Source organism: Girardinichthys multiradiatus, chromosome 3 (assembly GCF_021462225.1).
Source record: "Girardinichthys multiradiatus isolate DD_20200921_A chromosome 3, DD_fGirMul_XY1, whole genome shotgun sequence".
Classification (NCBI taxonomy): Eukaryota; Metazoa; Chordata; class Actinopteri; order Cyprinodontiformes; family Goodeidae; genus Girardinichthys; species Girardinichthys multiradiatus.
The window spans coordinates 34,715,649-34,740,398 of record NC_061796.1 but is presented as its reverse complement, the minus strand read 5'-3'; the positions used below and the strand labels follow the sequence as shown (position 1 = coordinate 34,740,398).

Genomic DNA, 24,750 nt, shown 5'->3' with positions numbered 1-24,750 from the left:
ACCACACAGTGTGAAAGGGAAAGAACAATTGCATGCAGCAGACCTGGCATATTTGGCATGCACAGGTTCTGCTTGGACCACTTTCATCACAAGACCAGAAATTAACTGTTGGGCCTATTGGGCCAAAAAGTCTTTCCCTGGGGGAACCTTTCAGTTTTATTGTGTGTAGCTGACTAAAGCCTTTTATTGGCATCCAGTTGTTTTCCTGCTGGATTTTTTTCTCAAGATAAAGAGAATTTTCTCAGCCATCTGATAGGGTTGAACGTTTGACTTTTTAAACTATAAAATGCCATGATTAGAAATGGAATCAGTCACAGATTTAATGGTCTGTCACAAATACAACTACTGAAAATCTTTTGAATACATTTCATCACTCTGCATGAAATGAAATTTGTTTAATTTGTTTTGGCCCAAAAAGTTCAATTTAAAATAGTTTTTGCTCAACAAAAACAGGAAGTCCCCTTTTTAAAGCATTAAACATAAAAACATGTTAAAATCATAATTTTGGGCTGATAAATATAAACAAAACAAAGCAAAAAAAAAAAAAAAAACTGAAAATATAGGTGCTCCAAATAATTGCACTGTCCAATGTGTAATTTCGGGTTTCAAAATGTTTTCTAATAGATTTATGCCCCTAATTTTAGATGTAACATCCAGGTTATAAGGTTTCAAATGGGAATTTTCAGAGCAGCTAGTAATTAACAAATCCCTCACATCTGTCTGAGACAAACTCATATATAACAAAGCACTTTGTATACATTGTTTTATAGGTGATAAATTATCCTGTTCACTTTTTTTCTTCAAAGCACACAAAAGCTTATAATTTGATCATATCCTTTCAGGAAACTTAGTTAAAATTGAGAATAATAAATGAATAAAGAGCATATTTGACGGCCTCCAAATGAACATAGATGCAATGGAGTTAAACATTGTTTGATCATGGATAGAAAAGTGAGACTTTTTACTACTTCCATTCACTGTCGTTATAGTATACACAACAAATGCACAAGTCGCTACTATGGAGTGCACAACGGTTTAGACAAAAGGGGGAAGAAATGATCTCTACCTGTTTGTCTAAGATCATTTTTGTCACAAGCGCTTTGTCGTATGCAGCCAAAGAGTGATTTTTAGATCATTGTGTCTGTTGGGGCTAAAAGCTGCTCTCTCTTAGACATTTCTCATGGCTTCCTTCTCCATACTGGACGCACCACCCTATAAATTATCACCACAGGATGGGAATTAGGCTATGCATTTCTGTGTTCTTTATTCTTATGTGTTTTCAATGAAAACATGGAAAATACTATAACTGTCCTGAACTACAAGCCCTAACGCAATTGCAAATTACACACTAATCAGCAACCATTAATAAATACTCTTAGCTGATGTGTTCATTCACTTCCAGGCTGCCATATTTCCTGGTGATTTAGTGAGCAATGGTTGCATGAAAATAAGCAAGGATTACTGCTTATATTCATTTTAGCTAAAGCTTCAGCACAGCTGCGGGTTGTTTCACTTTTTTCCCCCTGATTGGTGTGCACCTGTGCATAAAAACTCATTGATCCACATCCTTCCTTCCCCTGACACTAATTATGTCATTGTTGTCAGTGCATGAGTTTAGATCACACATAATTCCCCACATGGCAAACCTGAACACAGAGTATTAACCAGCTAAAGTAACTGAAAACACCTGTGTGCTGATTAAAAAAATCCTTTAAATCTCATTTTTATGCTTTGAGGTGTATTTTTCAGTGTTGCAGTTAGTTTGGCTGCCAAAAGTTCATATAAGTTTAAGTGAGATCACTTACAGACATTATGTACATTCATCCATCCATTGTCTAAATCCACTTACCAGTACATCATAGGGCAACACAAAGTAAAACAACTATGCACACATATACCCTTCATACCTAAACAACTTTAGAGTAACCAGTTTAACTAATGTTCATCTTTCAGGTCTACCAGGGGAAGCAGGAGTATCTGGAAAAAAAAAACATAAAAACGAAATCTATGCAGACTGGCCTCAGGCCCAACTTTTGAAATGTACCGTTTATTTTATTCCCTATACTGACATAATTGCAGTCTTTCAAAACCATACACAAATACCAGATTTGTCTGTTTTTTTTTTTTCAATTTTGTTCTCTAAAAAGCTATTGTTGCTAAAGTCAATTATCTGCACCATTATATGCATGCTTTAATATGCACTTTTATAATTGTAACTAAATGTGCATAAATTAATTGTTCATCATTTCTCTGACGTACAATAACTTTCACATTATAAGCAGTTTTGCAGCATAGCCTCTAGGTGTCGCCAAAACGGTCTATAAGTGTAGATCTGTGCCTTGAAGAGCCTTGGACGTGGATGTCGAAGTTCAGTCCTCTAGAGTTACTGTCCTGCAGCCTTTAGATGCATCCTTTCTAAAACAGACCTGAATTAAATGGCCCCTGGCCTTCGATCTGGGGCTGCACACATTTCCACTGTCGGTTCATTACTGATACATCTAAAAAGTTTGTGTGGTAAAGGGCGTATGTCACTTTTTGGTTCATCCCTTGTACTTGAAGTCCCGGGACTTCTTGAATGATGTGTTTGGACAAGACAGATGGGTCTAAATTTTAATTATTTGGACAACAGAACATAGGAGATGTTTGGCGAAAACCAAACACAGCATTCTAGAAAAAGCATTTCATACCAACTGTGAAGCATAGAGTTGGAAGGTTCATGGTTTGGAAATGTGTGCTGTAGAAGGAATTGGTCACCTCACCATAAATTCTAGCCTGTATCAGTAGGACCCTGAGAAAAATGTGAGACCATACCTAAGAAACTTAAAGCTGAAGCAGAACTGGACCCTGAAACATGACACTGACCCAGAAACCCCCTAAAGGACTGGCTGAGAATCAAGAAATGGAAATTCTGGGCAAAAGTCAAAGTGCAGACATCTCAAGTGAGGGTTGGGCCTCCAACCATGCCGGAGACTAGATGGCCCCAAGAAGCATCTCACTGAAGTTACTTCAGCCAGCAAGGGTGACACTAGCTATTATGGGTAGGTTGTCCCTGACCCTTTTATATGTAAAGGTTTTACCAACTAAATTTCCTGTTTAATAACATACAAAATAGAGGCAATAATTTTTTACTTTTCCTCATGGATCAGCATTGTGTTTCTTATTTCCTCATCTGAAACTAAATGAAACTGTTTTCAGCATCATTAAAAATGTGGCAAAGGAAGTTTTCTGCTACCAGATGCTCTGCAGGGTGGGACTGAACACTGATTATGTTCTCATCCTGGCTGTCAGTCCCTGCATGCCAAGAAGTTACATCCATTTGACAAAATGATGGTGCTTATTTCTGTGCTTCGTTTAAATAAAGGGAGAAATGTGGGTACGGCAACCAGATTTCCCACTCAAAGCCTAAATACACTTGTCAAAGCTTCTCCCTGCTGAAAAATAACAAGATTTCCCGGTGATACAACTTCATCCACAGAAAAACAAAAATAGATAATAAACTACTCTGTAAGTTTGTTCATTTAATGATTCCTTATTTTGCAGGATTACTCTCATTTGAGTGGCATGCCCAGCCAAGTAACAACTTGACATGGACCATCTTTTCAGGAGAAAACACAAAATGCCTAAAATTAGCAGATTTTAGTGTACTGTTATTATTATTTGAATACACCACCATGTATGACAATGACAAAGTTTATTTGCAAATTATTTACATTAATGGTGCCCTGGGCAAGCCCCTCATTCTGCTATGAAATCAAAACCCCACTAGCCTTCTACAATTGCAACAATGCAATTAGGCTGCCTTTAGTAATACTCTAAAAGAGTTCTGATATTATTTATTTGCAAGATGAATATGAACAAATACATCTTTTATATAGAGCTAATGATCAACACCCAAGAAAATTAGTTGTTAAAGGAAACCCTTTTCTTCTTAACAAGATATTTCTCAAATGAGAACTATAATGGAGAACATTTGCAGAACCTCCAGAGGAGACTGAAGTGGGTTGAAGTACTGATGGCTACTTATGCAACATCCATTTACCTCTGTAACCCAATAATGGATCCGAGAATGACATCAAACCCAACTAAATCTTTTCCAGTTCCAGCTGGAAAACCAGTTGGATTTGCTTTGTGATAAGGCAAAGCAATATTAGCAATGCAACAAATAAGGCATAACAATATAACTGCTGACATGTGAAGTGAATCACAATTCACACAATCAAGATCACCTTTTCATCATTACACCTGTTAGTGTGTGGGATGTATTAGACAGGAAGTGAACATTTTGTCCTCATATGTTGATGTACTAGGAGGAAAAAGAAAAGTGTCAAGCTCGGATTTGCATATGTTTCTTAATGGCCAAATTGTTTCCCAAAATATCAACTTCTGTGTAAAAATGTAACATATTAGCCAAGTCCTTTTACCAACCGTACATTGCCAGTGGATAATAGTGCGTCTAAATCCATCCATCCATCCATCCATCCATCCATCCATCCATCCATCCATCCATCCATCGACCTCCGCCGCTTATCCATCAGTATGATAATATTCAGAAAACTTACTTGACTTAGGTAGTACTTGTTAAACGTTTGAGAACACTTCCACCTCCATCCTATTATTACAACCCTCAGTTCCACTTCTCACCAGACGAGGGAACAGTTCACCAACTGAGAAGGTGGAGACTGGATGGAGAGCTATTTGTTATTAACCTCATGTAAAGTAATGCAGATCAGAATGCAAGCTTTTTACCTGCAGTAAAATAGAGACTTATGGTGAGGGTTAAACTGAGATAATAGTATCCGATGTAATTGTTCTCTTTTCATGGTTTAAATAAGCAGTCTGAAGGATTCCTTTGACTTCTACCCCCCTTCATAGCTTCTGTCAGGACGGAGGATGATATAGAGAAAACATTACTTAAATCTCCGGCTGCCCACCTCCTGTCTCCTTTCCTCTAATATGACAAAAAATCTTGTTGCAGAGGTAATTATCAGATGTCAGGCTGCAGCAGAAAATCTTCCAGCTGCACAAGTAATACCCTGGTACAACTTGATACCTGCTGGCTGCTGTCAGCTAGAAACATTGATTTCATGTTACTTTAACAATTTTGGTGCATTATGGCCTGGGATTCACAGACTGTCAAAGTAATGTTTTGCTTTTTAATCTTTTTAAGCAAAACATTACCCCCCCAGAGCCCTAAACATTTACTGGCACCCCAAAAAAAGATGCATAACAAGCTTTAAAATACATTTGTATTATAGTACTATTACAACTACAACTACACTACTATTGCAGTAGCATAGTTCCACACTACATAAATGTAGACAAAATCTGACTTTATTAATTCAGTGGGAGAAATACTTCATGTTAAGAATAAAATGTTTTCAACAAAATCCCCAGAGTCATAATTATTCGCATTTGCATTTTTTTAAAATGTTCAATAAAATCAAGGTTCTCTTTGGATCTTCCATCAAACATCAGCGAGCTCCAACCATTTCTGCTTTTGCTTTTTTTTTTTTTTTTTTAAATGTATGTGCTACTTTCTTATTTTACATTGATTAGAGTATCCAGGAACTGTTATCGTTAATCCATGACTTCCTGTTTCCCCAGGGTAAGAACATAATGTGACACAGAGGGTCATAGCTACTCTTCAGAATCAGAAAAACAAGAGAGCATGCCATTCGAGTGGCAGATTGTGTAAAAAACTACCTTGATTGTCTTGGTCAGCAAAACCTAACAGATTTATGCCCTCTGCTGAACACCCTGACACCAACGGCTTCCTGTAGCATTATCAGCTGAGGTGCCTCAAATCTACACAGACTTGATAAGAGAATAAAAAGGTGGACAAGGTAAGACCAAAGGTCCATGGTAGGTATGAACGTGGAAAACTGAATTAAGAAGGGAAATTATTTCTGAGATTCTTGCAGGAGTTAAAGAGTCAAATGTCCTGCAGCTTCAGAGATATGTTATCCTCCAATTTTTATAATTTATGAACATGATGCTGGCAGAGAATATTTACTGGTACACTTGTTTGTATATTCTTACAGATTGCATGAAAATATGCAGGTTATACACCACACACACACACACACACACACACACACACACACCCACCCACACACCCACCCACACACACACACACACACCCACCCACCCACACACACACACACACACACCCACCCACACACACACACACACACACACTATCTCTGACACTTTTATCTTCAACTGTTTTATTATGAATCGCTCAGATTTTAAGTGTTCCGATTCTCATATTAAATAAAGTCCTAGGGCAGTTTCAAATGAGTCAGAAGTTATATATTTTATTCTGTACTAAAAAAGGACAAATGTTTCATTTTGTTTTAACAGGAACTGATGTTTTTATTTTCAGGTAAATTAAAGCTTTGGAGTCAGATTACCTGTGGACACATTGCATCTTTTCATGAAAAAGTTAGCAACACATTAATAAACCTTTTGCCCCAAATGTCTCTCTAAGTCTGTAAAGGTTAAGACATTCTTAATACAAGTTAGAAAATGAGTGGCTCTGAACCTCTGATCATAAATATTAAGTCACGTTTACCTCTAATCACGCCAGACCAGTCATTCATCTTTTGTGATGCCATAACCATTACCTTTGTGTGGAAATGACTCTGGGGAAGAAATCCAGCTGTGAGAAACTGGGGTCATAGTGTGAGATATTTGAGGATCAGTGAACCAGTCCTCATGATATGGACAGAAATCCGAATGTCTGAGTCCATGTGCATCTGGGAGATAACAGAAGTCTGTCAGCATGCAGTCCTGTTTTGTTGATGCTGTAAATTCTGATTGAACTGAACATCTGTTCCTGGTTGTTATTCAGAAATCGCTCACAACCCATTCAACGCTCTAAGCTTGCCAATGCCTCACTGATTAATCACATTACTGACAAAATTATTTGATGAGAATCTCTTGATTAGGCTCATAACAGGAGGACACATTTTTTATTTATTTCTGGTGTGTTTTTATCTTGTGTTTGTTTGTATTTACAAGGAGAGGTCATTTTTCTTTGCGGCCCTGATCTTTGGAAAATCCTTTCTGAAAACCTGAGGTCAGAGTGCTGATGTTTTAAAGGGCAAATTAAAAATGTATCTTTTTAGGTTGCCTATTATGGAACGTCAGGGCTTTTTATTTTATTTAGTTTTTTATTTGGCTTTTAGTTTAGATGTCTTTGTTACTTAACAGTTATTTTTATTATTATTGCTATTTGTCTAATAGTTTTTTGTTTTGTTTTACAATTTATAGTGGATTATTCTCTCTGTTTTAGCCTGTGCAGTATTTATTTATATTTTGCTTTGTTTATTTTTTATCTAAAAAAAAATCATAAACTCGTATCATAAACCATGGTCTCCAAATAAAGTTTCAGTGATATTTACCTAAGATTATTTTTCATGCATATCTAAAGAGAAATACATTTCACAAAGAAAATAAATCCAAACCATTTTTCCCTTGACAGCTTTATGACTAAAAACATGCAAACATGATCACTTTCCTGTCTGTTGAAGTGCTGATTAAGCAATGTTATCCTTCTTCACAAGAAGAGATGATGAACAGTTTATATATCCTACAAAAGCTCCAGCTTGTTAGCATCATTAGGTTCATGTAAGCACGATGCTGCAGCTCAAACACAGCATGAAGGTTTTTTTTCTTCTGTTGAAGATTACATGGGAAATAACTAAAACAGTTTGATCTGTAAAATGATTTTCATCATCCTAACAAAATCTCAAGCTTATCAGTTTATCTTCAGGAAGTATTATCTTACAAATCTAAATATGTATTAATTCTGTCCAGTTTCAGTGTGTTGACGGGAGGTTTGGGAGCAAACAGAAGCACAATTTGTTACCTCCTAACTAAATCTATGCTATACAATTTTGTGGCCCACTGATGATTTCTGAGATGCCACGGTGCGACTGTCTGTAACATTAGCTCAATGTCTGGAGACTGGTTGGGAATATTTCATTAGGCTCTACAGTCTCCTGGAAAAGCTTCTGTCTGGTCATTAAAGTTGCCAAATATGCTCACTAGCCCAGACATCTTGGTAAAAATTAACTTTTTTATGTCCAGCTTGAGTTATTCTAACTTTCAGGTTCTCCTTCACCTGATATATGAGTTTCCCCTGCAGCTCAGTCCCCTCCGTAGCTCATTGAGAAGCATTGAAAGGTATGGAAGCACAAGAAAACATAACAATTCAGGCAGAAATGTGAAAATAGACTCTTGGCAGAGGGGAATTTAGCAAATATCTGAAGTGACCAACTGAGAAGCGATTCACCTATAAGATATTGCTTATATTTGTAGCAATGCTTATGCATGTTACATTTCTTTGGCTAGGAATAAATGACAGGAAGCAGAATCACAGTCTGAAGCTGGGATTTGTATTAAACACAATTTCTTCTCATTTTCAGAATATTTCATCACCATCTGCTCAGCACCAGGGTACGTCCTCAGGGACCTGAAGATCTTTTCTACAATCACATCAGTTTAAGGTTTAGCAATGTTATGGAGTTTTTACAGATATTGCAGTAATTTTTCTGTTATAATACAAAATATCTTTTCAGAAAAAAATAATTCATCTTTGGAAAACTCTCAAAAGCTTCTTCAAAACTTTGAGGGCTGTTGTTCTTTTCCACTGTCCTCTCACACCCAAAAAAGCATGTCCCTCTCTTGACCTACTTGGTCTCACTTCCTTAATGTGGCTCAGTGGAGCACATCAGTAACAATACTGGAGGTTAAAAGGTTTGAGTGCGATGAGTGCACTGGCAAAGCACGCAGTTCACAATGATGTATCCAGCATTCTTTTTAGACACAACTCTGCAGTTTCTGGATCAACACCAAGAACGCTTCCTTTGGTTTGTGGAGCAAAAACAAAAACTGACTAAGAAAACTCCCAGAAAGTAAATGTACCAAGTGGAATTCACAGTGTGATCAGAACATATTGAGCCACAGCCAATATGGGATTTGATGTGAAAAATAGGCCCAAATATTCTGCCAGAATCTGAAAATAACTCAGTTGTCAGACAGAGAAGGAGCAAACTTTCTCTGCATGGGACTCGAGTCGTAACAGAAAAAAGTCTTCCACAGCCAGCTGGGTGCTCCAGAACATACTCACGGTTTGTTTTTTCACATAGGTTTGGGTCAGGGGTGGGCAAGTCCAATCTTGAAACAGAATAACATCTAAAACCTGATGGACACCGGCCTTGGAGGACTCGAGTTGCCCATCCCTGGTTTAGGTGATGGGCCTACAGAGAAATACAGCCTCTGGTGCAACCATATAGCATACAGTGCCCTGAAAAAGTTTCCATAGCCAACAAATATGTTTACGTTTTGTCATGTTACAACCACAGCCTTCAATCTATTGTATATAACAATGTATTCAGTGTATATGGACCAAGACAAGGGTGGGATGCATTTGTTTTTAGGTCTCGTATGCTGCTACCCCTCCAGTGCAACGTTTTGCCCTCAGACGTTGCCTAAATAGTAAATAGTCTACCTGTGTTTAATCCTAAAAGACAGAATGAAACACGGCGGCAGCAGCATTATGCTGTGTGGATGCTTCTGTTCAGCAGGGACAGGTAGGCTGTCCCTGCTGTCCTATACCTGATGGGAAGATGAATAGAGGTGAATGCCAGGCAATCCTGTTGGAGGCTTCATAAAACATGACACTGAGACAGATGTTCATCTTCCAGCAGGACAATGATCCAAAATATTCAGTCCGGGCTACAATAGAATGATATAAATGAAGGAAAATTTATTTGTTAGCATGGCCTAGTCAAAGTCCAAACCTTAATCTAATTTAGAATCTATAGCAGGACTTGATTGATGTTCACAGATACTATCCATCCAATCTGGCTGAACTTGACCTTCAGTTTAAAGCAGATGTTTACCGTTTGACATTAAATTGGACTAAACATTAACTGTCTTCAAAGTAAGTAGTCTACATACAATAAGAATATTATGCCGTTAAACAATTTGTGGAAGCCCAGATGATTATGTCATGGCTTTTCAAGCTTTGGATAGATTAATTTGCAACATTTGAGTTAAAAGCAGGAATACCCGTGGGTATATTTTAAGGTAAACATTGATCTCTTCAATTCTACACAAGTATGAACATAATGTGTCCGCCATAATACTGTTTAGAAAGAAGACTGGTGGGCACGGTGCTGGTGGTATGGGGGTTGAGTGCGTGACCGATGTATGGAGGCTACAGTCCTCGAGGTGGCCGTCCCGGTTCGCGTCCCGAACCTGGAGACCTTTGCCGAATGTCTTCCCCCTTTCTCTCCCCCTATTTCCTGTCTGCCTACTGTCGAAAAAATTAAAAAATGAAGGCCTCTAGTGCTGCAAAAAACAAAAGAAAGAAGATTGGTTCTTTGTTCCTGAGATGAACTCTTTCCGGTGCAAACCTGTATCAACCACACAAGAGGAGGAAAATAACCCTGTAAAGATGCTGGTGAGAGGTAGAAAGTGTCATTATCCAAAGTGAAACGGGTCCTGTACTGATATGGGCTGAAACACCATTTAGCAAGAAAGAAACCATTAATATAAAACCAACATAAAAAGACAGATTACAGTTTGCTAATGCACTGAAGAAAATAAAGAAGCTCCGGAGATATTACATTAGGAGGACTAAGGGAAAGCTTGTGGGCTTAACAACAACATTGCAACTGTAAGTACGGGGATGGCAGCAAGATGTTGTGGTGTTCTGCTGCAGGAGAGACTGGTGCACTTCACAAAAAAATAGCATCATGAGAAAATGACATTAGGAGAAAATAGGTAAGCAACATCTCAAGACATCAGAGATGAAGGTAAAGCTTGGGCACAAAGGGGTCTTCCAAATGCATAATGACCCTGAGGATACAACCCAGTCAGTCACAAAGTGGCTTTAAGGCAAAAAAGACAATATTTTGGAGTTAAGTCAAATAAACTCTTTTCTCAACCTGTACATAATTTGTGGGCAGAGCTGAAAAAGTTTGTGCTTGCAAAACGTCCTACAAACCTCTCATTTACACCAATTCTGTCAGAAGGAATGGGCCAAAATCCCATCTCACTGATTTTAGAAGCTTATGGAAGACTCCCCAAAAGGTTTAAACCAAGTCACACAGTCAGAATGTTTTAAAAAATCATCTGGAAACACTTTTCACTCATTATTCTAGGATTTAGGATGCTGACACTGAATACAAATATTTATAACAGTTTTTAAAATTTTATTGATAAAACAAATTATAAACTATGTATCAGTTTCCTTCCACTAAACAATGCTTCACAACTTTGTGTTGGTCTATCGCACAAAATCCAAACAAAATCCAGAACATTCTGTGAATATAATAAAAAATGTGTCAAATGGGAAGACTGCACGTAAACTGCATCCATCACCCCTTCAAATCTATAAAATTACAGCTCAGGCTGAGATCTCAATACCTGAAAACTCCCTTTACAACACCAGGTTAAATGTCTCTTATTTTAAATTCTCACACCCACCCCATCTGCTACTCTCTTCACATTATAGGAACTCAAAAAACAAATAAATACCTAAAGAGTTTCGAATAAGAGCAGACTGCTTGATCCAAATAGTAGCGTAATGAAACCTAAACATTTTGGATTTATCCTTTATTTAGGATGTTCCAAGACAATTTCAAAAGCTTGAAGTTACTGATCAGCTCTCACTTTCCATTATTATATTGCTTGTTCCATCTGTTTTACTGAAACGTTATGCAAAACAAATCCAAAAAACAAATCAAGCATCAATAATTTAAACATGAGGTCAGTGGTGCTGTGATGGATGGTGGGCCCCAAATTAAATTTTGTTAACTTTGTTTCCTCATTTTCCACATTTTCTAGACAGTTTTGTTTTACAACATGTAAGAACTTTTTTGAGGATAAACATTTACCATAAATTTCACAAATCTTTAACAATACAATGCAGGTTGGATTCCTATTAGGTAGTATAATTAAGGGGTATTTATGTACAGACATAAAAATGATCAATTTCAATATTTGCAACATTTACAATCTGTCAAATTATGCAACACTTGAAGCATAGTTTGTGATCTGTAAAAACATCATTATATTTTTAAAAACAAAAAATATGGGTTTTAATTTGTGGAACCGGTGGTTCAATGTAAAATCTTGACATTAGAGGATCTAAAGGCCAAAAAAGCAGTAAAATTGGCTTATTTGAAAAATTTGGAAATATGTTTTTTGTGGCTTCAAAATGATTAATGAAACTAGACCAAAACCAGAAATGTAATGTGGCACATCTAAGACAAAGGATACATTTTAAGCATAAATTAATCTAAAAAGCCCTTCTGTTAGTTTACACATTGAGGAATAAAGTGTTGAAATTCAAATACTTGTTTTTTTACTAAATATTCTTCTTTCTGGAATTATCCAGACTTGAAAAAAAATCAAATCAAATTCCAGACTTTTCCAGGCTTTTCAAGACTGTGTAGGACCTCGTACAGCCTTGGGCCGGATCTGCTCCAAGTCAAGTCTTTTCAGTTGCTTTGCTGCTTAGCTGTAAATATGTGTGTATGTAAGCCAAAAAAAATTGAACACTGGAAATTAAAGCAAATGATAAAGTGTCATATAAGCACTCATGAAAATCCAACAATCCTTTTAAAATTAATTTTTTCCTTGAAAAGATTTGTGTAATCTATTGAATCATAATGTTTCTGTTACATTATGCAGATTGAGAGCAATGCAGTACATTTTCACACAATGTATTGATAGTAAAAATAAAAAAAAATTAATTAAGCATGGTTGGAAAAACATTTTCAGGCAGAGCAGGAGACACTGTGAGCCAAATATTTTCTATATTTGTCTGAAAGCAGTTCACTCTCCACATTGTTCCCGTGCAGCGTGAGGTCATACTGCTCACAGGACAGGAAGCTTCCACCCTCACTGTACAGTCCGTCCACTGGTTCTCCTCTGAGACTATTTAGCAACAGCTCAGGACTTTTTTAGATTGTGTTGCCTGCGTGTTCGTACAGCCTCTCTCCTCTGTTATTCTGCCTGTGCCTCCTGAAAAGAAGTGTTCAATTTAGATCAAACAGCAGTGACAAACTGTGAACAGACTAAAAAAATGACATTTTTTTTTTGTCAGTAGATGCAACCTGGCCTGTCATGTTGCACAGCGTGTAGGAAGATGCCATGTCGTATTTTTCTGTTTCACTCTCTCCGTGCTATTATTGTGTTTTCTCTCTCCTCTCTCTCACAGCATTGGCTTTATCTTCAGAGCGTAGTATGAAATAAGGTTTGTGTTTGACACAGTGTTTATGTTTGGTACTGTACCTCCACAAGAGAAACGCCAGCACTCCTCCACACACCAGCAGCAGGAGGACAAGACAAACCACAGCTGCCGTCATCCCTCTGCCCCCACTTTCACAAGGTGCTGTGAACCACAGGAAGAAAAAAAAAATGAAAAGGGATAGCAAAACAAGACATCTGACATGTCTGTTCTAAAACACATGAAAGGTCCACTGTAACAAGTCTGTAAACTCAGTAAAACTGAAGAAGATAACAGAAAATGCCCTAAAATACCCAGACAGCCTTTGGATCATCATGCTATTTGGCAGACAACTGCATTTGTCTCGCCTGCTTAGCAGCTTTGCAAGCAGCAGCAGCTCAAGCAGCGACAGTGATTTATTGATCACACTGTGGAAAATCCTTTATCAGAACAACAGCACAGCAGATGCAATACACAAGAACAAAGAGGCCAGGATGGAGCTCAGACAGACACAAGCTAGGGAGTCTGATGTCTGAAAATCCATGAAGCAAAAAGAAAGGCTGATTTTAAATAAGACAACAAACACATTTGTATTCACTGTGATCTTCAGGTAAAATGTTTTCTTTATACATTTAGTGACATTCAAAGTATTTGGCTTTTTCACATTTTGTCATTTTAGGACCACAGACTGGTGTTTTATGTGCCAGACCGACAAAAATAGTTCATAACTGTTAACTAAAAATATATATATATTTGGATTTCAAAAGGTATTAAAAAACAAACAACTAAGGCGAGTGAGACATGCATTTGTATCTATGACCCTGAGAGTCAACACTATGTAAAACCATGTTTTGCTGCATTTACAGCTGCAACTCTTTTGGGGCATATCTCCTTTTGCACAAATAGCAAAGCACATTTTTTGTCTTCAGACATTTTTTTAACCTTCCTCATTTACTATCATTTTAACTGTGTGTGGTGACATAATTAAATTGGGTCCACATTCAAGCCAAGAATAAAGTACAAAAGGCTTCACTTACATTTATTTTATAGAAATTATGTGTCAAAAATGTTGGCACTAGTACCTTTATTAAAAATAATTATTTCCTAAAGGGAGATTTTCCTTTTGAAGTATGTGCAAAGTTATGTTAATCAATTAAAAGTTGTTTTGTGCACCTTTTATCAGTGATAAAATATGTGATGTGGGTGCAGTTCATATACTGTATATCATAAAAAATGTATGCCATTTCAAAATGTTCTTTAAGATTGAACGTACAGCAGTCAAAACAAAGACAAGACTAAAGACGCAGCAAAACGTTTGACCTGTTCACCTGTAAAACTTATTTTCACTCTTTCAAACTGCATTAAAGATTTTTGAAAGGTTAGTGACGCATATGTACAGTAAAGAGTTACATTATACTCATACCCGCTGTATATGTGGCAGAACTGTATCCCAACTTGTTGCCAACCATGCAGGTAAAGTGGCCACAAATGGGAGTCATAGTAACAAACAGTGTGTTTCCATCCTTGGAGACCCTTCCCACTTGCTGGGTGATGGCAGCTCTCTCATGCAGCCAGCTGAAGCTGGGGTCTGTCCCCCACGCCTCATGGCAAACCAGCGTGGAGTGAGACATGTTGATGCTGACGGAGACATGATGAACTGCCTCTGCAGGGACAGAGAAACTGTGATGAGGTTGATATGCAAGTAGGTAAAAGCTGAGAGCTAGAGAGAAACAAGAGGTATGAAGTGCTCTGCTGTGGGCATGTATCTGTAATAGAATAGGAATAATGGTACAGTACATCCCTGTCAAAGAGGGTCCAAGACAAAGAACCTTGAGAGACATTTAATGCTGTCAAGAGAAGATGGATAAGATTCAGAGCCAATAAGGAGATCAGAGAGGGAAGTATTAAGGGTCAAAATGGGATGAAGGGAAAACTGTAATCTGGAGAGCTACAGTGAGAGAGGAGTTATCTGGAGAAGCAGAAAAAAAAGAGAAACAAGAGAGGAAGCCTTTGGACAAGTTTAATTTCAAGTGTTACATTATTAAATGAGATGTCCACCTTCAGAAAAGAAAATGACTTTTGATGTAAAAATTAAGGAAAATTTATAACACCAGGGGCGGCTGGCCCATTGGGGACGATGGGGCCCCGCCCTCCCTCATAAAAGAGGGGGAAATTCAAAATATATTTTTACAAATTCTGTTATAGATATATATCAGTTTTACTTACTGAAGTGTGCCTCTACGTAATATGAAATATATATAAACTACATTTACCACCTACTGATATTCATTCACCAGTGAATTCCCACAGTTTCTATCATGGAGCATTGTTCAGAGTGCCCCAGAGGTGCAGCCCAATGGCCAATTGTGTACAGCTGCTAGGGCAAATGAATAAACATATGGCCAATCAGTGTCGCAAAATTTCATGCCTCTTGGGCACTGAAAATATTGCCCCTCACAGGTAAAAAAACACTTGTGCGGTGCAGTCAATCAGGGGGATAATGGCGAACGTACCTAGCGAGGTGCATCTTCCACTGAATTTGGTGAGATCCTTATTTATCTACCTGTTCGCAAGAAGGACAGCGGAGGAGAAAATCCGGGTTAAGGAGCTGGGACCCGACAAGCCCGACATTATCATCAACCAACAGACCAAGGAGAAAAAAAAAATCTACAACCGGCTGTGGAATAGCCAATGCACTTTTCTGTTTTCCCTGCATTCTTTTTAAAAGTGTAAATTTGATTTAATTTGATTTGATTTAACGTAGACACAGTCAAGACAAACCGACTTGAAGCATCTCTCCGAACGCATTAAGAAGCACGAAAAAAGAGTTCATATGAAAAACTGTGCCAAGCTAGCTGTGCTTGGTAAGATTGGCATAGTAGCACAGCTGGATGAGCAACACCGTGTTGAGGTAAGAAGGCACAATGAGGAGGTTTGATAAGAATCATCATATTTTATCTAAACTCTTTGACTGTATTAAGTTTTGTGGTGCTTTTAAACTGGCATTGCGCGGGCATGATGAAAGGGATGCTGTTCCCTTGTATTTGTCGTCTCACTGTTGATTCCATTTCATATATTGGAGTAGGTAGAGAAATGTATTGTTACAATCAGCCCCACCAAGAATATTTTTCACTAGCCACCACTGCATAACACTGTTGATTCTATGAATGTAAAACTAGAAAGGCCAGAAGATATCAGCTAAAGTATGTGAACTAGGTCTGCTTTTATGTGATTGTTCAGTGTGATTTATGTGCAGGGACTTTTTTGTTGTTGTAATTTGCTGTTGCATCAGTTTCCAAATATTACGATACAATAAAATATCACAGAAATTGCTCCTCATCACAAATAACCGTTGCCCTTTGATGGCTTCAGCTTCTGCTGACCTTTCTGAAGACAGTAAAAGGTTGAGGATCTCCCATACTGTCGTGAGGCGACATCTTTGGACTTTGTTGTGGTTTTATGTTTTGACTTTAGTTTGGTTTTGTAGTCATGGGTGTTTGTTTATTTCCTGCCTCCTAGTGTTTGTTGTTTTCTCTCCCTTCGCTCCTAGTTCCTTTAGTGGTTTCTTTTCTATTACTTGTTATGGTTTTCTTATGATTATGATTATTATTATGTTTGTTGTTTTTCTACTTCCATTGTCTTCCTTGTAGTTTCTAGTTTAGTTTCCCATTTAGTATATCTGTGTTTATTTATGTTTTGGTATTTGTTCACCTGCGCTCTTTGTTTACTAGTTTATTTTCTCTGTTGCTCCGCGTCCTGGTTCCCTTTCTGTGGTTTAGGTTTTGTTTATTTACAGTCAGGGTTCCTTTATGGGTTCTTTGTTAATTAATAGGTTTTGGTGTTTCTTCTATTCCCTTTAGTTTCTCAGTTTCCTTTAGTTAATGATTATTCTAGGTTCTTATGTCTCTTTTGGTTTATTATCTTCGTCCATAGTTTTGCTTTGATCTGTTTTTCCCTGAGTTTTGTTATTTATAGTTTTGTTTTTGTAGTCAGGTTTCCTTGGTTATGTTATTGTCTAGCTTTCTTCATGTTTTCCCCTCTGGATTTATGCTATGGTTTAGCTCTCGTGTTTCGTTTTGTTTCTAGCCTTGTCACCTTAGCAACTATTCACATTCCCTCAGTTCTCTACTGCCTGGTCCACACCTGAATTTCATTCTCCTCTGATTACCTGCCTCTGTGTCTCATTGGTCCATACTCCACTTCCCTCTGTTCATAAGCTTTCTGTTCTTGTTTGTTCCTCGCTGGTTCCTTCTGTTCGAATCCCTGTTCAAATCTCCGTTCACCTACCTTTGTCTATTTACTTTCCTACTATTTTCCTGCACTATCAACATTGTAAGTTTTTGGATTTCTTGTTTCTGCAGTGATTTTGCTACGTTCTTGCTATGTTGGAGAACCTTTGGATTATTCTTTAAATAAAGTAAGAAGACTCCTTTAAACATGCTGCTGCCTAGCTCTTGTCTGTGCTTTGGTCACTCTAAATCACAGAACGCGACACATACAAGGCTGCAACTAATGGCTTTTTAAAAATAAAATAATCTATATGGGTTAATCAGCAAGACACAGATAGACAACAGTGAAACATTTAGAAAGGACTTCATGATGTCATCTATCAATTTTGTCAGATAGACTAACAAAATGTTTAATAGTCATGGCTGCATTCATGTGAAAAGTCAGTTTGAAGCCTTTTTAATTTTTAAGTAGAAATCATTTAGTTAATGTGTTTTATATGTAGAGATTATATCTTGTATTAACATGTGTTGTAAATTTGCCCTTACTGTACACTCTCTTTCTATTTTTTATTTTTTTTAATATTTTTTGACTTGGTGTAAATCTGCATGCTTCCATTTGACTTTCACTTTGCTGCTGGTACACCAGGATTTCCCAACTGAGGGACAATAAAGGATATTTTTGTTCTATTCTTGTAACACGTGGAAAAGCCTTCTACTTATGGAGGGTATTTCCATATGTGTATCACATGTGGGCATTACATAAAGTGGTAACGTCAAACATGATGAAACATTTTGCACATGTGTAAAATATATTGTGTAATAACATGAGAAGCATCTGGAAATGTTATCATTTAGGAACATGTGAAATATGGACATGTTAATGCGTATTTACGTGAAACATGGGGGAATATATTCCACCTGTGAGTCGTTTTCATCTACATTTGGAACGATGGTTTTTGTTGTAATTACACATGGAACATATGACCTAATGCTAACGTAATGTATTTTATTATGTAAGGGATGAGAATCTAACAATGTGGAGTGTGAACTGATTTTAGACTACTCACATACTGTACATACAATAAAAGATTTGTTTAAAAAAATGAAGATAGCTTGGATTAAAAGGCCCGACTAGATTTAAACACAGTGTAATAAACTGATTGTAAAACATAATTAATTTCTTCCAAATGTTGCACATCATATTGTACCATATTCCCTGATGATGCAGCGCCCGGTGGTATTGGCTCCTGAGGTATCGATCACTGTCACTGAGTACTCTCCGCTGTCTGCTATGCTGTATCGGTTAATCTGAAGTGTTGTCTCCTGCTGCTTCAAATTCATATGCACATCTGGCCTGGCACCAGAACAATTTGGGCTTTTGGCAGGACATGTAGCCAGTGTCACTTTCGCCCGATCTTGTCCAGTTTCAGGCTCCCGTGCCCATATAATTGTGGAGACCTCTTCCCAGGGATTCTTCTCGATCCGGGCTGTGAGAACCAGTTTGGAGCCTGGGATTATGTGTACAGGGTGCTCATTGAGGATGTACACCTTCATACACCAAAATCTGCCCAGCACTGAGGATAAAAAGTGGAGAATTTGTTATTGCACTCTCTTTGTTGCCTGTATTTTCTGTATTTCTCAGTGTTTATTACATGGAGCACAACAATCACAAAAAACAAGTTATGATACAATGAATCAATCTTCATGCTACATATATGCATGGATGCAAGGCATATACTGTCTGCCACATAATGTCAGGTGATGATTTATGGTGCATGCCATCCATGTGCAATCTGATAGCCATCAAACCACATCAGCATCCTGATGTCTGTGTCAAATCCTGTTAAGCCTGTGTGCATGCACCACAACAGCTATTAATCATTTGTCTTAACCTGATCATCAGGCTATGGAGGACGTGTAAATAATAGAACTGAGGTTACTAATGCAAGTGGCAGCTTACAAAACGTCTTGTGTTTCTGTGAACAGTGCAGAATCAAAAGTTTTTTACTTCTGTTTTCTGAGACCGTTAAAGTATTCTGTGGTCTCACCCTGCAGAGAGACTTTCAAAAAATATTTTTGTTTTTTTCTTTGATTTCACATAAAATATGAAAAGGATGGTTATTTGAACAAAACAGTCTTACATAAGAGAAGAAGTGGCACAACTTTCCAGCACAGGAAACACTGCAGATCCATAACACCTGATGATGCTGAAAGAAAGCAAAGAGGAATTTGTCCATGACCTCAGCAACAGCAACCGCAGCTCCACATTTCCTCTGTACATCTACCTCCAGAGCAAATGCACAAAAAACAACAACAATAAAAGCAACATTCTCCACTTTAACAACTAAAACCCAAAAGCTCAGTACATCCCCATTTTTTCTCCTTGAATGTCTTTGTGAGCAATCCAAAGAAAAGCAGCATCAGGAGTTGGAATAAAAACATATTCGAGTCTGCTTCCAAAAACATTCAGCACACAGGAAGAGAAAACATTGATAACAGCTTAGGAACCCAACCTGCATCCCATTAAATACATGCAGGAATTGTTCCCTGTTGTTAACAGTGAATTTAACCAACAAAACCAGCAAGAGTGAGATTCACCTTACCGACGAAATGATGAGACAAATAGTACTGTGGAGCTTTTCAAACTGTGTTCTCAGAGTGTTAAAGAGGAACACGCTTCAAACTAAAAATAGATTTATGGCCCTAAATGAAGCAACACCTCCAAAGAAGTTTTGGTTACATAATAAGAGATGATTTCTATCAAAAACCGATAAAAAGAAGCTTGTTTGGACTTCCTTTTGTCTTCCCTGGCCTGTTTGCCTTCTCGTTAAAGTTCAGTCAGTCCAGCCAGTGTGTGTTGTGCAGCCGTCTCTGGTTTTAAACCCATTTCCTCCCTTTTTATACCCAGCCCAAGAGTTTCCGTACATCCTGTCCTTCCTTCTTTGTATAATAAATAAACTTTCTACTATATTAAAAAAAGAATCCTCCTCCCCCTTCCCACGCCCTACCCTCTCCTCCTCCTCTTCCTACTCTTTATGACCCGTGACCAAAGCTTTGCTCCCCAGCATACGCTCTTTCAACAATGCAGCATGTTCAGCTCCGGACGCTCATGAAACTTTTGCTGTAATGTTTGTAAACAGAGAAAAATGTGACAGTATTCTTTGGACGGGGAACAGACAAATTCTCATAAAATGGGCTTTGTACTCTGAACTTCTTATCCTGCACAAAACCATTAGGGCTGCAGACATGGTACATTGTGTTGGCTTTACATTGTAAAGACGAAGCCATGGAGGATATGATTTACTCTATTCTTATTTCTTACAATTATTGTTACTGAAAAATATCTTCAAGCACGTAAAGGGAAACACCAATGGTTTTATTCCCAGGGAACATTTGTTGGGAATCACAGTAGAATTGACATTTTATTCCATCCTTGTAACAGTTTAACCTTTTAGCTTTCCAACAGCAACCAAACCAGCTTTGAAATGTAATTGTTTACCTAGTTATGCATACATTGTACACATTCACTAAATCATAATGATATAAAGTATTCCGAGATTAATGCAACTGCTTCGTCTCTTTAGGAAGAAAAATGGGGCTTAGATAAAAGTGATTTATGAATAATCACTGGAATCATGGCTGTGGATCCCACATAGCTCTTTAGCCACAAAGGAGTGTATTTAGCTGGAATTATCCAGTGGGTGGCAGTAATCTAACAGCAGTAGGACATCACCTCTTTTGGCCTTCATACAAGCAGATACCACAAATATTAAAACTGCTTCCAAATGCTAATTAAAGAGTGCTCATTTTTGGTTCAAACAAATGCATCATGATACACATGAGCAGGTAATAGGTAATAATAATTATAAAATCAAATGTGAAAAAATACGTGCATTTATTTAGGTACTTTATTAGGATTTAATGTGATAGAATAATGAGAAAAAAGTTAACTGATATGGAAGAAAAAAGATTCTTGGTTTCCAAAGGTTTTTTTATTTATTTATTAAAAAACCCTTAAAAATATGGTGGACATTTGTATTGAGCCTCCTAATACACCTCAGTGCCACTCAAATTCCTTCAAAAGTCACCTGACTTGTAAAGAGAGTCTACTAGTCTGTCATTTAATCTTAGCATGAATGTTAAAGAACATCAGAGAGAAGACAACATCATGAAGATCAAGGAACACAGCAACCAGCCCAGGTATACTGTTGCTGAGAAGTTTAATGCTGATGGAGCACTGTTTGATTCATCATCCAAAAATTGAATGAATTTAATAATAATTTAGACTTTATTGATCACACAATGGAGAAAGGATGCAAATGTCCTGCTGTCTAACCACTAGGCCAACACTCCCCTAACTTGGCACAACTGCAACACTACCAAGACATGGTTGGCACCTGAACTAACAGGTTAAGCAGTGGGAAAGCCACCCATGGTAACTGTGCATGCGGGCTGCAGGGATCTACAGCTCAGCTAGCTGAATCTGTCAACATGACAGCTACTGGTTATGCGTTCCATAAATCTGGCCTTTATGGGTTGCTAGAAGAATGTGAAACATGCACGGGACATTGCAAACACATGGAAAGAAAGTGCTGTGGTCAGATGAAACGGGAAGTGATTTTGTGGCCTACATGTAAAACACAGTGTGGAAGGAGACGAGCACTGTACATCACTTTTGACAAACCATCCCCACGTTGAAACATGGTGGTAGCAACACCATGCTGTGTGAATGATTTTCTTCAGCTGGAAAGGGAATAGAAGGATGGAGCTCAATATGCACATGTAAAAAACACACACTGAAAGGTCTGCTGAGAAGCGTCTGAGCTACCTCTAAATGATTTGTATTATTAATAATCCTCCAGCGCTTATTTTCTGGTCTAGTCACAACAGTTCCCAAATACGAGGGTTCCATCAGCTGCTGTTGAATGGGATTTTCAGGTGGGTGTGCTAAAAAGGAATGCAGAGCATACTTTGATGCACAGACAGGTAAAACCTTTTGTCTTCTCTACAAAATATCAGGTACCGATTTACCCCAAAACTCTTGAAACTGTAACGAGAGGGAAAGGTGGGTGGACTAAAAGAACTTCTCAGTAGTTCTGCACTTGAGTTCTATAGAAATAATAAAGGTCCTGGTCAGAAAGAAGTTTGTTGTCACCTCAAGTAAACAAACAAACGTCCCTGGTGTTGGGGAATATGTACCTGGCTTTATGTGCTATTGTTTACATTTTGCTAAGAAAAGTGCTGGCTGTGCTTAGGGTCGTTGCAATCACATGAGTCTACCTAGAATGAGTCATCCTAGGTGTGTGGGTTGGAGGATTCTCAACTGTTAACAGCTTGGAGCAATTTCAGGGCCAACTGAGGGTTAATGCCACCCAGCTTCAAATCAGAGATGCTCAGCCCTGAGATACAGAGACCTACCCTGTGAAGGTGGTCCCCACCACTATCACTGGCCTGACCTAAAACTCTGGATCCGGATCAATACAACTGAATGGGTTTGATGAGAGATTAAGAAGTGCAGTTCTTCAATGCTGCTTGTAATTGAGGCTTTTCTTTAAACATGTTTGCTTTTTTGATTAGCTTGAAAACCTTGAATAAGAGTATCATCTTCCTTGATTTCATCAATTTATTTGTCTTTTATTCTTGTTTATGCTGCTTTATGTTTTTGCAATTTTGTGAAGAATAACTGTTGTAACATAAGCTTTGACTTGAAGTGTGCCTGCAGAAGGAGGAAGGAGAGACAAAGCAGAAGTGATGATGTGAAAGAAAGAAGACGATTTGTAATGAAATAGGACTGCATAATATTAGGAAACCATGGGATTGCGATACTTTTGCAATGACACTAACAATTAACCCACATTTCTCTAACTATTTTCTTTCTTCTCCATCATTGTGGTGTCCCCATCATTATCTGTGAGCTTTTCTCTCATCACAATAGGAATTTACATATGGTGTGGGCATTGAGGACAGTTATTGTCCATCAAACTAACCAAAAAAGTTTTTTTCTTGGCATGCATAGTGTGAATGCAAGGTACTTGAAAAATAATACATCTCCAAAAACTGTGTCAAAACAATCCACTGTGTATACAACACTGCAAATATTGTAAACACATTGGATTGCTGTTTATTAAGCATCTTTAAAGGGACACACTCATTTTTAAGACGAACATGAAGGAGTAAAGAGAGAAAAAGAAGAACTTGTTGAGTACTGGCCACATACTGGCCCAGCTCGCATTTCTATATTATCTTGGAAATCCCTACCAAGGAATACTTCTCAATCAAACTTGAGCAAAGGGTTACATAGACAGGCTACTCATTGAGAAATGCAAAAAAAAAACAAAAAAACATTTATCACAAGCTCTGTTTGCATTCCTACACCACTATGACTAATAGCAGAGATTTCTCATATAATATGAAAAAAAGAAGTAAAATAAAATAAAAAACTGTGGCATCAATGGTTTAGCCCCCCCCCCCTTCTCTTTATATGTATGGATAGACTGCATGTGGCTGCCTTTGTCAAGTAATGTCAGTGGATGATTTATGGTGCATGTCAGCCATGCGTAAAGTGATAGCTATCAACTCACATCAGCCTCCTGAAGTCTGTTTCAAAGCCTGCTAAGCTCATGTGGATGGACCACGAAGGCTATTAATCATTTGTCTTAACTCAATCGGTGAATTATGGAGGAAGTGTAAATAATGCAAGTGTGGTTATTAATGCAGGAGGCAGTTTACCAAGATCCTGAAACATCTCTCACACTTACAAAACTACTTACTAAAAAAAAGACAATAGAAATTACTTTAGTGCATCATACATAGTTACAAATATACAGTCATATGAAAAGGTTTAGGCAACCCTGATAATTTTAAATATTTTTATTTTTAAATCCTTGGGTGTTTGGATCAACGATTTCAGTTTGATATATGAAAAAACTGATGGACAGTAAAATTTCAGTAGTGAAATTTAGTTTATTGGACTAACAGAAAATGTGCAATATGCATGAAAACAAAATTTGACAGATGCATATGTTTGGGTACCCTTGTCATTTTGTGAATTTAAACACCTTTAACTACTTAGCACTAAGTTATTGGAACACAAATTTGGTTTGATAAGCTCATTAAGCCTTGAACCTCATAAACAGGTGTATCCAATCATGAGAAAAGGTATTTAAGGTGGCCAATTGCAAGTTGTTCTTCTCTAAAGAGTGGTAACATGAGGGCCTCAAAACAACTCTCAAATGACCTGAAAACAAAGATTGTTCAACATTATGGTTTAGG

At 37.7% G+C, this 24,750-nt stretch overlaps 1 protein-coding gene across 2 annotated transcripts; it reads right to left on the bottom strand.

Annotated features, from left to right (window-relative positions):
- Window positions 1–11,614: 11,614 nt before the first annotated feature.
- Window positions 11,615–20,384, bottom strand: si:dkeyp-97a10.2. 2 transcript variants are annotated; one of them, XM_047362172.1, is made up of 6 exons: window positions 20,077–20,384; window positions 19,620–19,685; window positions 18,687–19,052; window positions 14,673–14,912; window positions 13,315–13,414; window positions 11,615–13,044 (listed from the first exon to the last, which is right to left on the bottom strand). In XM_047362172.1, the coding sequence occupies exons 2-6, from the start codon at window positions 19,669–19,671 to the stop codon at window positions 12,984–12,986; spliced, it is 819 nt and encodes a 272-aa protein (XP_047218128.1). In that variant the 5' UTR covers window positions 19,672–19,685; window positions 20,077–20,384; the 3' UTR covers window positions 11,615–12,983. The 2 variants fall into 2 exon arrangements, with proteins under 2 accessions (XP_047218128.1, XP_047218127.1); XM_047362171.1 differs by having other exon boundaries at window positions 20,082–20,383.
- Between the last annotated feature and the right edge of the window lie 4,366 nt (window positions 20,385–24,750).

Coding starts and splice junctions, on each gene's coding strand:
- si:dkeyp-97a10.2 (XM_047362172.1), bottom strand. CDS start 19,671: ATGGATCTGCAGTGTTTCCTGTGCTGGAAAGTTGTGCCACTTCTTCTC. Junction 19,053..19,619: donor TGTGCCACTTCTTCTCTTAT/GTAAGACTGTTT, acceptor TTTTATCCTCAG/TGCTGGGCAGATTTTGGTGT. Junction 13,415..14,672: donor TTCTGCCACATATACAGCGG/GTATGAGTATAA, acceptor TGTGGTTCACAG/CACCTTGTGAAAGTGGGGGC.